Source organism: the organism of the source record quoted next (assembly GCF_019968985.1).
Source record: "MAG: Porospora cf. gigantea B chromosome Unknown PgB_NODE_39_length_58265_cov_127.33, whole genome shotgun sequence".
Taxonomy (NCBI): domain Eukaryota; phylum Apicomplexa; class Conoidasida; order Eugregarinorida; family Porosporidae; genus Porospora; species Porospora cf. gigantea B.
In genome coordinates, this window is record NW_027178987.1 from 24,101 (window position 1) to 39,240 (window position 15,140).

At 55.2% G+C, this 15,140-nt stretch overlaps 8 protein-coding genes across 15 annotated transcripts; 5 read left to right on the forward strand and 3 right to left on the reverse strand.

The window, feature by feature from the left end:
• Positions 1 to 34: 34 nt before the first annotated feature.
• On the reverse strand, positions 35 to 868 carry KVP17_002205 (uncharacterized protein; the record flags this gene model as incomplete). 2 transcript variants are annotated; one of them, XM_068518259.1, is made up of 1 exon in its annotated part: positions 35 to 868. In XM_068518259.1, the coding sequence occupies one exon, from the start codon at positions 866 to 868 to the stop codon at positions 35 to 37; it is 834 nt and encodes a 277-aa protein (XP_068374702.1). The 2 variants fall into 2 exon arrangements, with proteins under 2 accessions (XP_068374702.1, XP_068374701.1); XM_068518258.1 differs by having other exon boundaries at positions 35 to 817.
• Positions 869 to 886: 18 nt separating this feature from the next.
• Positions 887 to 2,040, forward strand: KVP17_002185 (uncharacterized protein; the record flags this gene model as incomplete). Of its 2 annotated transcripts, XM_068518222.1 has the most annotated exons (2): positions 887 to 917; positions 944 to 2,040. In XM_068518222.1, 2 exons carry the CDS (start codon positions 887 to 889, stop codon positions 2,038 to 2,040), a joined length of 1,128 nt encoding a protein of 375 aa, XP_068374665.1. The 2 variants fall into 2 exon arrangements, with proteins under 2 accessions (XP_068374665.1, XP_068374664.1); XM_068518221.1 differs by lacking the exon at positions 887 to 917 and having other exon boundaries at positions 958 to 2,040.
• A 149-nt stretch (positions 2,041 to 2,189) lies between these two features.
• On the forward strand, positions 2,190 to 3,503 carry KVP17_002199 (uncharacterized protein; the record flags this gene model as incomplete). The annotated part of the gene is made up of 1 exon (XM_068518248.1): positions 2,190 to 3,503. One exon carries the CDS (start codon positions 2,190 to 2,192, stop codon positions 3,501 to 3,503), a length of 1,314 nt encoding a protein of 437 aa, XP_068374691.1.
• A 24-nt stretch (positions 3,504 to 3,527) lies between these two features.
• Positions 3,528 to 7,938, forward strand: KVP17_002193 (uncharacterized protein; the record flags this gene model as incomplete). Of its 4 annotated transcripts, XM_068518240.1 has the most annotated exons (4): positions 3,528 to 4,094; positions 4,123 to 6,384; positions 6,413 to 6,941; positions 6,971 to 7,938. In XM_068518240.1, 4 exons carry the CDS (start codon positions 3,528 to 3,530, stop codon positions 7,936 to 7,938), a joined length of 4,326 nt encoding a protein of 1,441 aa, XP_068374683.1. The 4 variants fall into 4 exon arrangements, with proteins under 4 accessions (XP_068374683.1, XP_068374682.1, XP_068374681.1 ...); XM_068518241.1 differs by lacking the exons at positions 3,528 to 4,094; positions 4,123 to 6,384 and having other exon boundaries at positions 6,452 to 6,941; XM_068518239.1 differs by lacking the exons at positions 4,123 to 6,384; positions 6,413 to 6,941; positions 6,971 to 7,938 and having other exon boundaries at positions 3,528 to 4,103.
• A 285-nt stretch (positions 7,939 to 8,223) lies between these two features.
• KVP17_002204 (uncharacterized protein) lies at positions 8,224 to 9,279 on the forward strand (the record flags this gene model as incomplete). Its single annotated transcript, XM_068518257.1, has 1 exon — positions 8,224 to 9,279. The coding sequence occupies one exon, from the start codon at positions 8,224 to 8,226 to the stop codon at positions 9,277 to 9,279; it is 1,056 nt and encodes a 351-aa protein (XP_068374700.1).
• A 23-nt stretch (positions 9,280 to 9,302) lies between these two features.
• On the reverse strand, positions 9,303 to 10,865 carry KVP17_002206 (uncharacterized protein; the record flags this gene model as incomplete). Its single annotated transcript, XM_068518260.1, has 1 exon — positions 9,303 to 10,865. The coding sequence occupies one exon, from the start codon at positions 10,863 to 10,865 to the stop codon at positions 9,303 to 9,305; it is 1,563 nt and encodes a 520-aa protein (XP_068374703.1).
• Positions 10,866 to 11,607: 742 nt separating this feature from the next.
• Positions 11,608 to 13,334, reverse strand: KVP17_002189 (uncharacterized protein; the record flags this gene model as incomplete). Of its 3 annotated transcripts, XM_068518230.1 has the most annotated exons (3): positions 11,608 to 12,514; positions 12,560 to 12,851; positions 12,881 to 13,334. In XM_068518230.1, the coding sequence occupies 3 exons, from the start codon at positions 13,332 to 13,334 to the stop codon at positions 11,608 to 11,610; spliced, it is 1,653 nt and encodes a 550-aa protein (XP_068374673.1). The 3 variants fall into 3 exon arrangements, with proteins under 3 accessions (XP_068374673.1, XP_068374675.1, XP_068374674.1); XM_068518231.1 differs by lacking the exon at positions 11,608 to 12,514 and having other exon boundaries at positions 12,520 to 12,851; XM_068518232.1 differs by lacking the exons at positions 12,560 to 12,851; positions 12,881 to 13,334 and having other exon boundaries at positions 11,608 to 12,507.
• Positions 13,335 to 13,818: 484 nt separating this feature from the next.
• KVP17_002184 (uncharacterized protein) lies at positions 13,819 to 14,766 on the forward strand (the record flags this gene model as incomplete). The annotated part of the gene is made up of 1 exon (XM_068518220.1): positions 13,819 to 14,766. One exon carries the CDS (start codon positions 13,819 to 13,821, stop codon positions 14,764 to 14,766), a length of 948 nt encoding a protein of 315 aa, XP_068374663.1.
• Positions 14,767 to 15,140: the final 374 nt, after the last annotated feature.

The following is a 15,140-nucleotide window of genomic DNA, read 5'->3' on the forward strand; positions in this document are numbered from 1 at the left end:
AATTTTATGGGGGATTCAACCCACCTTTTATGTATTACAACTCTTCGGACTTGGGATGTGTAAGATTCACCAGCTCAATATTGTCATGTTCACCTGCGTCTTTGCGCATGTTCCACACAAAGCCCACACAACCGCTGTTCAAAGTGAAGGCGAGGAGTGAAGGCCAGTACACCGCGGGGTTGTCGATGAGGTCACCTAACAGCGTCCACAGACCGCCACAAATCAGTAGCGCCACGAGTACTGGAATTTCCACTGGAGTCCCGCCCTTAAAGATTCTGTATGCGTTGTCCAGGTTAGGTAGTAGACAAAGAAGTGCGTACACCGCGCCATGCACAGATAGCGGCATCATCTCGAACACGAACAGAACGCCCACGTGCAAGAGGGCCAAGGTTGCCAAGAAAAGGAGGCGGTCCTGACTCCGGTTCCACGTGAGGCCCATCCACACCAGCATCCAGACAATCTGCGCGGTCATGGCAAACCCTGAGGCAACCTGTATGGCCCATTCATGCACGCGGGTCCCATACAGAAACCCAGCGAAGTTCTGCAACCAGAAGAAGAAGTACAGCGTGGGTGAGAGTTCATCTGCATTCGGATGTGCGGCGCGGCATATTTTGCCGATCCGGACTACGGGTGAAACAGTCAGAACCAACGACGACGCTGGACAGAGAAGGCTTAACGCGGCGTGAGCGTATTCTGGACTTGAGAAGCAGGCCATCGTAGCCGCCTGAATCCCCATAAGGAACAGTGCTGAGGCGAACAACACGTAGAAGGCCACAGTAGCGGGCTGCCATACGACAGCTTCAGCGTAAGCTGTCATAGTCCGGCGAAAAATAAGGCTGGAGGCGTATTTAAACCACAGCACAGGCATTGCAAAATCGGTGATTGGATGGAGTTCTTTTCTCTTGATAGATTTCAAGGTGGGACACAATCAGAATTCACACAGGCAAGTACGCCTTTATGCATCCGAACTTTTCAGCGGGTTTTGTATGGAAAGGACAGCCGGTAGACTCCTTTGCTGACGTTTTCGTCCACGAGCAGACTGAAGGAGCTGTGCTAAAAATACTTCGGCAGCTCTATTTTCAAAACAAAGACTTGCGACAGAAGCTGGCTGCGACAGGCAGTCGTCCGTTTAGCTGGAGAGGAAGCTTTGCCATTCCCGTCTTCGCTTCGTTGGAGATCAACTTTGACCTCGACAACGCGTATTTGCAAGCTCTTGCCCAAATTCGGACAGACATCAAGGATGAACGAGACACGCTGGCCTACTTGACTGCCGTTCTGGGACTTGAGACCGTCTCAGCTGGCAGGCCTCGCGTGGAGTTGTCGGTATCCAAGGAAGGAGTTCCAATTAGCTCACTCGCATTGGATTTCGAACCCAATGGGTACGTGACCATTGGCAAGGCTGACGAGTCCCAGCTGCGGGCGCAGCACCCGTCAGTCAGCAGGCAACACTGTATTGTGTTCTCCACCAAAGGTTCGGTGGTAGTAATTGACCTTGGCAGCGCCAACGGCACTTCTCTCGACGGTCGTGCAGTGACGCCTTTCGTTCCAACCGCGATTAAGGACCAGCAGGTCTTACGTCTGGGGCGGAGCGCCCGGGAGTATCTTGTGAAGCTCGACTCCAGGGAGGCCGAGAGATACCATCGAGACGAAAATCGGCGGCTGCGAGCCGACCTCGCTCGCGTTAAAAGAGCGGCAGAAACAGGCGACGACCGGCGGCTGCTGTGCGACGATTCCACGGAGCTCACCCTGAGCAACCTTCCGTGGAGTCTGACCAGAGGCGACCTCGCGGACTTCATGGTGTCAGTAAAGGGCGTCGTGGCTTTCCGAATACTGCAGAAGAATGGGGAAGTGGATCGCTCGACTATGGCGGAGACGCTGTGTGAGTGCGGCTCTTCTCTGGTGGTATTCGACACATCCGATGATGCCGCTGCCGGCGCGTTATTTCTGGAGGGACAGTCGATTCGAGGGCGCCTTCTCCACGTTCGGAAAGAGCCAGTCAAGTGGACGAGCGGAGACAAACTATTGAATTCCACCAAATGAGTCGTGCACCCTTCGGTGTGAACCAGATCGGAGACGTCATCCGGTTTTTCAGGCAACTACTGTCGTCAGGGCGCTGCACCGAGCTCCACGTGGCTGCCATCGTCGCTGTTGCGGAGGTTATTAGGAAGCTAAATCCCATTGCAGAGGACATGCCTGCTGCATCGGACACAAGACGCAGCTCCATGGATATTAGGACAGCGAGTCGCAGACGACGGTCCGTTTCGGTCGGCACCTCCGTCAGTGTGCGGACGGCAGAGTACCCTACGGACGCCGAATGCTACGACTGTCACCTCTGTGACTGCGTGGCCTGTCTGTGCTCGTCACCTGTCTGCTCTGTGAATGTGGATCCGGTTTGTCCGCTTTGTTTCGACGGTAACTGCTCCAACGTGCACTGTGAGCACTGTCCTGCTTACACACAGTGTTGGGGCTCGGTGAAGATTGTAGATACACAGCGTACGGCGCAGTATGTTATGTACGCGCTGAGCTGCGCGGTCAAAACGCTCAAGCGGCATCTGCTCGATCCGACAGCGTTCGACGCCGACCGCAAGTTCGTGAACTGCAAGGTGCTCACAGCCTTGCCTTGCTTCGCGGTGCTGGACATCTACGTTGAGCACGTGTTGAAACTTTATAGCAGCTTTGTCAAGTCGGAGAACGACTTCTTTGCCGATTTTAAGTGGACCGTGGTGTCGCTAGCCGAGCCTTTCTGCAACTCGATTTATTATGCCAAGGTCAAGGTGGCTCACCAAGCTGCTCTGTTCGTGGCACCGCAGTGTCGGAAGCGCGCGTTCGTCACACATGCATGGTCGGACTCCGTTGGCAAAGTTGCACAGGCGTGCTCCGTAACCGATAACGGGAAGTGGACTCTATTTGTGTCTACTTTGGAGATGACAAGCTCGGAGATCTCGAGCCTCAAGGAAACGATATCGGTGATGTCCACGGCCTCTCTTGACGTCCGTGTGGTGGCTGACACCCAAGTAGCGTCAGTGTTAGAGCTTGCTGACGCGGTGCTTATTGGAGCTGAAGTGGTAACATGGGAAGGCGGAGTCATCAACCGCCTCGGCGCTAAGAACCTCTGTCAAGGAGCTAACGTCGCCATGATCCCAGTGTACGTTGCATCGCCTTCCTACAAGTTCTTTAGAGTGCAACTACAAGCTAACGACGCTTTCTACGAAAAAGGCCTCACAATTTGGCACAGCGAGCCGTTCGGCATTCGTGAGAGGAACCAAGAAGTGATAGAGACCCTGGCCCCAGACGAGCGTCCCGTGTGGCAAACCTCACTGGACGCGTCGTTGGCGCGCAACATTCCACCAGGCATGATCGACCTCGTTATCACCGACATGCGGCCTCTGCCTCCGTCTGGCGTCGTCGACGAGATGTCTCGCTTTCTTTTCGGCGAGGCAGGAGTGGACGGTGCCGGACTGGAACGAGACTGGAGGCAAGTCGAGTATGGTTGGGACCAGTGAACTTAATAGTCTAATACTTGAGTCATGCTTGGGCCAGCTAGGCTTTTGGAGTCGAAGGCAGACGTGGAGGACTTTATACGGTTCCTTTACGCTCCGTGCGTGCTGGTATCGGCGACCCAAAACGCCTCTGACACTCTCCAACAGGCCACGGGGATGTCTCCAGCAGACTTGTTCAGGCCGTTCGGGCTTTCATCGCGAATAGTCAACGGCGATGACGAGGAGGAAGGCTATACGTTGCCTATACAGTTACGGATGCGGCACACGTTCGATCCTAGCTTAGAAAAAGCAGCGCGGTGCTATAAAGCGCTCTACCAGTTCGATGTCGGCAAGGAACCCGACGGGCATTACAAGAAGCATAGCCTCAAATTGCATTCAGTGAAATTCGTGGATCTGGCGGAGTACCAAACCACCAACAACCTTCTGAAGGACGGAGACGCTCTCCACGTGATGCACCATCTCCACTCCCGAGTGTCTGCAACTCGGAGCTCCATTTGCAAAGGCAAACCACCAGCGTGCATGGGCCTTCTCCCGTTCACATCCGTTCAGGGGGTAGGTATCAAGCAGACGAGCACCACTGAGAGCATGCCAGGAGTGAGTTGAGGGCGAGGATGTTATCCAGGCTGCAGCTAGAGGAACGCTGACATTCCAACGGTCTCCGTTGCGGAGCGGTATCCCAGGCTTTGTGGCCAGTCCGCAAGGCATCGCCGTACAGACCCATAGTGTTGACATGTCTCCTGGGCTGCTAAACGACTCGCGTCACTCGCAGGACTTGCCTGAGGAGCCCTGGTTCCCGCTTCTGTTTGAGCGGCTGCACTCTACGGTGGAGCTCGGACTGAAGGCGCCGGTAGCGGTGGTGTTTGTATCCACAACGGACGAGTTTTGGGCATTGCAGAACGAGGGGCACCCCGAAAAATGTTTCGAGAGTCTTATGGCGGGGCTGCCGCCAGCACTCACAGGGTCGACTCTCACACCTGGACGCTCGTTTTTATTGTTGCACGACGAAGTCAACTCTGTTCTCTCAGCGAAGGAAGTCGCGGAGGCCTTCAACACTCTTTCGTCGATATTACCTCCCTCCGCGTGCCATCTGCTCAAGATTGGGGCAAAGAACGCAGCACTCGACTCAGACGCCTTGGAATGCATTCAGTCGTTTTTCCTTTCCTGCTTCCCTGTGAGGCCTCCTAGCCTAACGAAACTCCACCAACTGTCCCAATCCTCCCCAAAGAACCCAATGACCTTCACATCTCCCTTAGAGTATCCTACCCTCAACGTCCAGGACCTCTCGCCTCTCTGTGATCGCATGGGGTGGGGTGAGTTGCGGGACATCTTTCACCTGGTGCGTCGGCTGTTAAAAAGGACGGTGATACCCACCCTGGTGAGGAGGACGGAGCAACTGGACGCCGTGTCCTTGGATAAAAGGACTTTCCGGTCCCAGCTTAAGGGTCTGGTGTCAAATTGGGGCCCGCCGCACGACCGCACCTACTCTGAAAGCCAGGAAGCCCAGCAAGCAGTGAGCATGGGTGACTTGCTCGTTTGGCAGGACAACTGGGCTCGAGCAGCCCAGGTCTACAAGGCCGCCGCCAACGAGGAGCGGCAGTCGGGGCCGCAAACCGGGCTCCTGTTTGAGCTAACGGCAATTTGTCTGTTCATGGCGGGGGAGTCGTCACGTCGTGAATTGGAGCAGCTGTTCAACCAAGCGCACAAGGAGTTCTCTGACGCACTCCTCGCCATGGACCACACGGTTCCCTCTGTGTCCGACTTGCTCACTCAGTCAACCTACTTCATTTCCCGCCTGCCCAAGAAGAACGTGTCTGCGTCCCTTATCGCCACGACGCTCTTCGAGAACACTCCATTTGTGAAGGAGCTTCAGAAGTCGTCGCTCTTAACGCGGATGGCGTTGCGCTCCCACATGCTGGCCTCATATGTTCTTACCTGTTTCGTAACCCACCGGCCATCTCTGGCGCTGTTTCAGTTCAGACCGCTTAACGCCCTTCCGAGCTCCCACGCTGGCGGCCAGCAGCCCCTTCCCAGCGAAGGCGGTTTGTCGGTTCGGCGGGAACTCGCCTCCTGCGTGGCAGCGGTAGACGAGGCTGCTGAACTACTTAGAGTCGCCTTTTTCAACTGGAGCGAGGCAGCGCACCGACGGCTTATAGTGTTTGTGAACCTACTACGCAACACGGGTGATGTGCTGAAGCAGGACGGATCAGCCTTGCAGCCGTCTACTCAGCTGTTCGTCTCGGGAATTGCGATCCTTACGGACGCATTGGATTTCGTGGCGAAAGCCGTCTCTCTCGTCTCAGCCACTCTCTTGGAACGGCTTTCATTCAGTTTGGAGATTGTCGGTCGAGTCACATCCGTGGTTCACTGGATTCAGGCTCTACCTCACGACATGCCGCCCGTGCTTCCCGCCGTCCGACGAATGCGAAGGAAGTCATTATTCTACCTCATATTTGCCGGTCACACCTACAACAAACTCGGTCTAAAGGACCTTTCATTGCGATGCTTTAACCTTGTGCTGCCCTACTTTTCATCTGCGTCGGCTCCCCTGCCATTGGTGGCCCAAGCATGTGTCGAACTCATGACTGGCAAGTACACTGATTCGGTCGGGCGGCGCCGCGTTCCGCTGCTGGTGGCTTCAGCCCACGACCCCCGGGGAATGACGCAGACTACGGGTTGCTGGAGGGCAATACTGAGTCATCTGCGATTCACCATGGCACGGCAGGCGTTCGCGTCAGAATTGAACCCTGCTAGCCTGGCTCACTTCCTAGAGCTGCTGAACGTGGCAGCCGCCTCAGCGCACTTTGGCATGTCCAAGGATCCTAACAACCGAGACCAGATACACATGAAGGAGCTGCTCTTTGTTTGCAAGACACTGGGCTTGACAGTGAGACGACGTCTCGCACGCAACACAGACCCATGTGCCACTGTCGGTACCCATTGTGATTAGGCGGATGGATGATCCCTCGGTATTCGCCTCGGTGCTGCTAGAAGGCGACGAGCCGCCAGAAAGCGAGCGTGGTCATTTTTCGTCGACGACGACTGATGTTCCGCACGATGCAGACGCAGTAACGCGATTGATTCGTCGTAGTTTCTCAGTGACTGGGCAGAACTTGAGCGCCGCGGAAGAGATGGAGTTGACGATACAATCGCATATAATACGACGTCATGAGCGATCTTGGGCCGAGTTGCTGCCTCAGGTTGTTACAGGACCCACTCTACAGGCTGCGTCTGGCTCGCCACTGTTCGCCAACTTTCCCTCGTTTCATGGATTACATGTTATTGGACCTCGAACGGGCGGAGTGGGGAGCGCTGCGGCCGTGGAACTCCTGCTGTGCAACCCGTTGGGGATCCCCTTGGACTGCAACAAGATGCGCCTCTCCGGAGTATTTATACACGTGTCAGGCCACCAAGAGGTGTTTCCGAACCCCAAAGCTACCAACCGTGAGAATGCGCTGCTACCTGTAACTCAGCTCCCCTTGAGGTGTTCAATTTCGATTGCCGACTGGCTCCATATGCGACCAGCAAGATCCGGTTCTACGCCCGGTTCAACCAGAGTGGACGGGTTGTCTTCACGGGTCTGATGTGGACGCTCTTCCATATTGTCCCGTGCCGTGTACCGCTCACTGTAGTCGGTCCGTTGCGTCGACACGAACCTTCGACTCCAGTGGGTCACCCCGTGTTCTATAGTCCGGAGATGCCTCCGCCCTCCTTGCTCGTTACGGCTCTCGACGCGTCCGGCGTTCAGGAGAACGCGTGGAGGTACTGGGGTGTGTTGGGGGACTGCGCAGGCCGACGAGCCCTCGGTGGCGCTGTGCCTCCGGCTATCGCAGAGGAGGCAGTGGCCTTCGTGGACAAAATCCCTGGCAGCCCTTTGCAGAAGCCTCTCGTTCTGCAGCAGTGGAGCTCATACTTGCCGGATTACCGTCTTTCGCTAACGATATCCTCGGAGCGGCCACGCATTTCGTACCTCATGAGGCTGTGGCCTTTGGGGACTCAGCAGAAGGTCGCACCAAAACGTACCGAATTGCTGATTCAGAACACCGGCAGCGTGCCGATTCACACTGTGCTGCTCATTGTCGACTCGCCAGGGGTATTGACGCTGGCAGGCTCCCCCCGAGCCTACGTCGACACCACCACCGTGAGCAAAGGTGATGTGCTGCTCAACGGGCTGGCGGCGAGCTACAGCCACCCTCTCCTACCTTCAAAGTGCGTGTCCATCCCTTTGAAGCTGACATTGGAGAAAACGTGCCGGTGCCATCTCCTCGTTATGGCGTCGTCAACGCCGCTGGAGCCTCCGTCAGAGGAGCAGGTCGTTTTCGACAAGCACGCCGCTTATGATGGGTCTTCCATCTACAACCCGCAGGCTCGAAGGAGCGACTGCCCATTGAGCTCGCGTGTCTGGCTGCTAATATCTAAGCCCGTCGTCGTCTCCGATTGAGTTGTAGATCAACATCGTATATGAAATAGACTCGAGTTCTCCTGCACGTGTGTGCTTATACAGTCTGATGCAATATTCCAACGACCCGTCCTCAACCGCAGTGACGTACTGGTGGTGGGTTGTTCGTTGTTTTAGTTGTGTCATATATCTGTGTTCGAGACCTGCGTCTTCCCTGTTGCTGTCCTGTTGCTCTGGCTGCTGATGGCTGGACAGGTTGCCGACGTTGTCGAGTGAGCGAACACTCCACTGAGTGTGTGTGCCTTTCTGTGTGCGCTAGTTCTTCTGATGCCAGTTTCACATGCTGCATTCGTCCTGCCTGAGTGCACTGGCGAAGAGTGCCAACACCTTACGGCATTGTACAAGGTCATATCCTTGGTGAAAGAAAGCCACACCATCCCTGATGAGCTCCAGCAGTGCCCAGCGTTCTTCATGTGTTGCAGCATGTTGGCCCATGGGTGGACAATGGAGTTCCTGAGGGTCTACAAGGACTGGAGAAAGCAGGAGCCTCAACTCCCTCCTCCCGAGCACATCCGGTTCTGCCCAGTGCGTCTAGACGCTGGCTTCCCGAACTCCACTGGTCTCCAGTTAAAGGGCTTCACCCATTTGGAAGAGCCAGGTTCGGCACTCTCCTCTAGCATCAACACCACAACCCCCCGGTCCTCCGCGTCTGACACACTGAGCGATGATCCACCGCGGCCATCAGCCGCGGTCCGACCCCATGTGCCGATGCTAAACCTCGCAGACAGTGTCGGGGTGGGTAGTTGGCTCTCTGGGAACGCCACCGCTGGCAACACCTACGCTGACTACCTAACCCCTAAGCCTGAATGCCCTCCGGTGAGCCAGTTCACTGAAGACACTCAGGGACCCTCTTGCCCATCTGAATCACGACCTGCCACGAGCCCACCTCTCGCCCTGACTACCGACGTTGACCACTGCCTCATTGCCGATACTGCCCCACATGTTGTTATCCTTGGAGACCGAATGCCGGCACACACCATCCAGATGTGGTACGACGTTGTGGTGGCTCAGGGAAAACAGTTAGAGTCATTACTGGACCAGGTTGCTGGGACATCGCCTAGTGTGCATAAGTCCACTGAAATCGCTCAAGAGTCCCAACCAAAGACTCCCTTAAAGAACTTGCGGCAGAATCACGAGCCTCGAACGAGGTGTATTCCCACATTCGATCGGAAATTCACATCAGGCCCGCTACTACACCGGAGTGCGCCCATCAACCTATTTGGAGGGCATTCGATAGTGTCGGATCAGGTACAGTGGTGCAGCCGCGTTCGAGAGTATCCAGAGTCACCTCCCTTTGTCAAACCCCGCGTTACTTATGTTTGACACGTGCTTGAAAACTAGTAGCATTACTTGACAATGATGAACTCACCACATCCTTCGCATCTTTTCCTCATTTGGCTGTACGCATCTGCAGCCTGGCGTCCTGTCCTTTGAGCCCTCCTCACAGCGCACTTGTCCATCAGCTCCGCCTTGGTAATCGACTGACGCAGCGCAATTGGTTCCTTTGGCTTCCTTACGTAGCTTATGGAGACGTCCTCGACTTGAGGAGGCTCTGTGCTGATTGGCTCAGCGGTGGTTGGTACAGAGTCGGTTGGCACAGAAGTGGGTGGTGGCACAGAGGTGGGTGGCACAGTGGTGGGAGGCACAGTGGTGGGTGGCACAGTGGTGGATGTATCGTCGTCGGTGGGATCCAGGCACTCGATCTTCTCAAAGCACTGAGACCCGATGCACTCCACAACCAGTGTGGTTCTGAGGCGCACCGGCTCCAGGACCATTTGAACACAGGCGGTGCCCTGCAGCGTGGCATCTCTGGCCGGGCAATAGGGCACTGGATCGGTGATCTCGACGCAATGGTCGTTCCGCATTGTGAGGTGAGGCGCGCATTCGTACTGCACGTTCGTTACCACATCCGTGCTACACACGCAAGACGTGTTGTCAGGGCCATAGCATTCCTTATTGTAGCCGGTAGGACATCCAGAGATTGCATTTCGGCGTCTGATCTGCCAGCATTCGTCCACTGGAGCATCCAGAGGACACATGGGAACCCTTTCATGGGGTACGCGAACACAACATTCTTCTCCATTAAACGAAGCTTCAGGTGGCCCCTCGCAGAACACGTCAGCGGCAGTAGAGGTTCGTTTCAGGCAGGTTCTGGATATAACGGTCAGGGAAGGCTCTTTAGGTTGTGGATTGAACTGCACGACCTCACACGGCTTTTCGAAGCAAGGCGACCCGTCCAGAACCGCTCCCTTCAGCCTGCGTTTCTCCATTGATTTGGACTGTAGCCGTTGAACCAGCGCTTCTCGGTCCTTCACCAAACAATTCTCTCCCTCACAGTAAGGGTCCAAAAAACATCCACCTCTGCACTCCTGTGGGAAGTCGTCAGTGCAGTCCGTTATTTCTTCTTTCACACACTGTCCTTCCTCTAGTGCCCAACCGGTTGGACAGTAGAATCTGTGGCCATACGACTCGTTCGCAACACACTCCCCTTCGAAGTCGTAACCGGGTTCCGTACAGATAAACTGGAGAGGGACAGGTACTATTTCAACGCAGATAACTCCTTCCAGTGAGCTTCCTTCAGGACAGGTCAGGCTTTGAGGAACCTTCAGCTGCGTAGTACATTTGTTATCTATCATTAGGTATCCTTCAGGACACACAGGGAATGGAGTTGTCAACGTTTCGCATCTATCCCCAACTGGGTTTCCGAGGCAGTGGAAATCAGGAGGATACTCAATTTCGCCCATGCAGCAGTCATCTTCAGGAACGAAGTCAAAACCTTCCGAACACACGACAACGGCGGCTTTCTTTTCCACACTGGTTACACAGTCGTCACCAAGACAGTCAGGAACACAGGCGCTCTCCGTGATAGCCGCCAGCGATACGTAAACTAAGAACGAGAGAAGATGCATGGCGGAAAAAAAATATGCCGGTGAAAAATTAAGTCTTCGTCACATTCGCGTCTCATGCATTGGATTGCTTCCATTCCGAATGAGTTTCGTCACCTGTGTATTGTGTATGGTTCTATGTCCCATTTTCCATATTCGATGAATGTCTGTTTGGGTTCGAAGTCAACTGCGCGATGCGCCATCCTAGAGAAAGCAGGGTACTCGGTGAACGTCATGGTGCCGCCGGAAATTGACGAACTAAAAATTGGAGACAGAAGTTGGTCAGGGACCTCAAAGGGAAGCGCAGAGTGGAAGTCTCTCGCGGCTTCCCTTGTCGAGGAGCTGGCTGATGCGAAGATGGACGCCCTTCTCACTCTGTCACCTCAGGGGATCCTTGTAACCAGTGACACCATTGTGGTTGTTTGCGGGGAGATATTGGAGAAGCCTAGAGATGAGACGGAAGCTAGACGAATGGTAGCTCTCTGGTCGCAAAACACGGCTCACGCTGTGTCCTCCATATGTGTAGTCAACACTCACACTCAGAAGCGCGCTACATCTCACAGCACAGCTTCATTCTCTGTCAACCACGCATTCTCAGAGGCCGACGTGGACTCAATGCTGAGCCAAGATTTCCAGCGTGCTGCCGGATGTCTGATAATCGAGAACCCCCTCGTCCGACCCCATGTCAAGAACATCGTCGACCACTTGCACACAGACGGTCTCGACACAGTCCAGGGACTAAGCACTACCTTGCTGGCGCAACTGGTCACTTCCTGTTCCACTGCTTCCACACCGATGGGTAGTGGTTCTTGATGTCTCCGAATTTCTGACAGTAGAAGTTGTCCTTGTCGACGTTATCAAACTTTTCGCGCCATTGGTTGTAGTCCTTTGTCGATCCGTAGCTTCGACTCCACAGTACCTTGGACCTTAGGAATTCCCTTTCACTTTGGCAGTGCTGGTTGTAGAAGTGCAGCTCCACTGCCACTTCAAAGTCGTGCAAATCAGTGGACTTCGGGGGGAATCGAGAGTCAAAGTTACGAGGAATAAAAAACGACACGCGGTTGAACCGGGTGGATCTTTCATGGGGAAAATCGTGGGTCCTCCGGAATGAAAATGGTTCGCGTGGTTCCGATGACCCACTGTTTATCCAGCTGAAGAAAAGCATAATCAGGAAGGGAACCAGAACGTTCAGTAGACCTCGTGTTTGCTGTGGCTGATCCTGCCGCCGGAAATTACCTCGGTTTACTCGTCGCCCGTTCACGAAGACCTCCCCGAAGGGGACTCCAAACCCGCCGCCAAAGACGTGCTGGAACAGGTGCTGAAACGCCTCGGCCTCGTTGGCAGCCGTAAACGCCTGCTCCGGCTGCGGATCCTCAGAGCCCGTCATGTCGTACCGGCGTCGCTTGTCGGTGTCACTGAGCACCTGGAACGCCTTCGAGACCTTCTTGAAGGCCTCCTCCGCACAAGGTGCCTTATTTTTGTCTGGGTGCATCTGTAGTGCCAACTTGCGGTAGGCTTTTTTGACGTCGTCGTCCGAGGCGTCCTTGCCCACGCCCAGGACGTCGTACAGGTTCGTTTTCTTGATAATAGACCGACTTAAGCGTTCTTGGTCTGGGGTATAGGCAGCTCCAGCTCGTTGACGTGCCTCGCCGGCATGGGTCGACATTATTAGCCTTTTTCACAGAACATTGACGAGATAGCGAGTGTCAGGCGACCACCAGGGAAGAAGTGACAGCCCGAACATCACAACCGTCTGATAAAACAGGCACCACAACCTGGACGCAGGAGGGGAGACTTCCTCTGCAGCGTCATGCGCGTCGCCTTCTTGTACCTGCGTCTCCTGTCCCATAAGACTGTGCAGTGCCTGTTGCGCCCTTTCCTCGCGCTCGCCCAGCTGCAGCTGCTCCAGCACGACTTGCATGGGTCGTTCGCGGCCACGCCGCTGCAGGTGGCGGAAAAGCCAGACCACCGGATCCGTGAGCCGTAGAGCATGAAGCAGGAACACGATAGCTGGATTACTAGAAGGGGGGGACGCTTACTGAGAGCCATAATCCACTCGTGCCCAAGGTTGAGGATAAACAGCATCAGAGTAGCTTTGAAAAAAAAGAGAAGGTGCAACCGGTCAAACGCATGGTCCGGAATGATTGTCTCATTCTGTCCCTCAAAGTCTCGGGGTGGCATCGACACTGGCGGACACCGAATTAGAGCGTGGTTCAGCATGTCGAGCTCCTCGGCGACCAAGCAATCGTCGTCGTAAGGGATCCAAAGTCCTGACGACAGGTCGTACGAGGAGAAGGGGCCTAGAGGCATCTCATGGTTAGGTCTCTCCGTCTGGCAAGGCGTGGTCAGCTGCCCGTCCCACACCAGCACAGGCTTCCGCGCATGCGAACGACTGATCGTCGACTCTAGGAGCTCTAGCGCTCTTGCCTGGCGCTGCAGTATCTCCTCCTGTCTGCGGAGGTAGCGCTCAAGAATTTCTACCTCCCTGCTCATTCAATTTCGCGATAATGTCCAACAATGTGGAGAACCGCGACGTGAGTCGAGACCCTCCACCTTTTCGCATCATTGAGGAAGTGGGAGGTGCTTGGATTATGGGCTACCTCGGTGGTTTGATGTGGTACGGATCTCGAGGCCTGCTGCAATCTAGGTGGGGACAGAAACGGAATGCGTTCGAAGGATTGGTCCGAGTTAAAAGCCCGTCGTTAGCCACCAGCTTCGCACTCTGGGGCGGGATGTTCTCTGCTTTTGACTGTCTGCTGATGAAAGGACGAAAACGCGAGGATCCTGCTAACGCTTTGATGTCAGGTGCCTTGACTGGGTTCACGTCGTCAATTCGGTCAGGCCCACGCTACGCTTTGAAGCAGGCTCTGCAAGGCTCCTCAGTACTATGTTTGATCGAGGGCGTAACATTTCTGTCTAGCAGAAAGCCTGGTATTTCGCCTCGAGAGCAGTTTCTCAAAGATAAAAAGAAGCGATTATGAGTTGTGTGTACTGTGGTGGCGCCCAGGAGCCATCAGACGACCTCTCTGACGACTGCCGCAGGTTGGCTGAGCTGGTGTGCTTTGAGTGCTGTTTGAAACTGTCGTCTCTAGTACAGCAGGAGCCTCCCTTGGTGGTGGTGGACCCAGAGGAGCTAGGTGAGGAGTCGGAATCTGAGTTCTCCGAAAATGTGGATCTGGAGGGTTACATGAGGGAATGGCAAACATCATTCGCCAAGACGCCTCCGCCTCTCCCCTCCAACGTTGCGGATCCTTTCTCCTCCGATATACAATATCAGCTCCACCAAAAAACCGTCGAGCTCAGTATCACGTCGCAGCATTTACAGTCGCTTCTGAGCATGAGCGTGCTCAATGAGGGCTTCCACATCTGGCAGACCGACGCATTCGGCACCATCAACAGCTGTCGTATCGGACGACGCCCTGCCGGCGCTGCCGACCAGGTGCCCTGGTTCGAGGTCAACCGAGCACTTGGCTTCCTCTGTCACCTGTACGACTGCCTGGTTCGGAAGGCCACAGGCGTCGCCGGCCTGGAAAAGTACACGTGCCAGCCCCAGGGATCTCGCTCGAGCATAAGGGTGGTCCGCGGGTCCAGCTCGAAGCTGTTCGGGGAGCGGTCGACACAGGAGGCCTTCGCCCTGTACTGGCAGGACAGCAGCCTGATGAGGTTAAACTCGCCCGCAAGCTCTTTTAACGCGGGCCTCGAGGCGCTACTAGACGTATTCGTGCTCCTTGCCGATACTGTGGAAGGCTCACCCCCCTACGCCGTAATTGGCAACACTGTAGGCAACTACCCCATTGAGTTCAGTTTCGACGACGAAGCGGTGTGGACTGCTGCATGGCTAAGGTTTCTAACAAATACGAAATGGTTGACTGCCAAGATGGTTGAGAAGACTCAATCCGATGATCCCTCCAAGTATTCAGCGTGAGTCAGCCTTCTCGGCGTGAGGACGTCCTCTTCGACCTTCAGGGTCTCCTCCTTCGTCAAGACAATCTCACACCCAGGCCGCGGGCACAGTCCGGGGCGCTTGCAAGTGCTCAGGGAGTGTTGCTTGTGGTTGACGTGGACCATAGTGGAATGCATTGGGAAGGACATGGCCTCGTGAGGGCACTGGCCTGGGAAGGGTGCGATTTGCATTCCTGGGAGTGTATCAGCGCTGATGTCGATCTCCACGCTTGGAGTGGATATTCGCAGCGTATGAACGCCTGCGCTGCTCACATACCCCAAATCGGTGGCGTAGCGTGCAGCTCTCTCGGGTCGTAGGGGTCCGCCCGCTCGGGTGTGACTGTGCACAGAACCCAG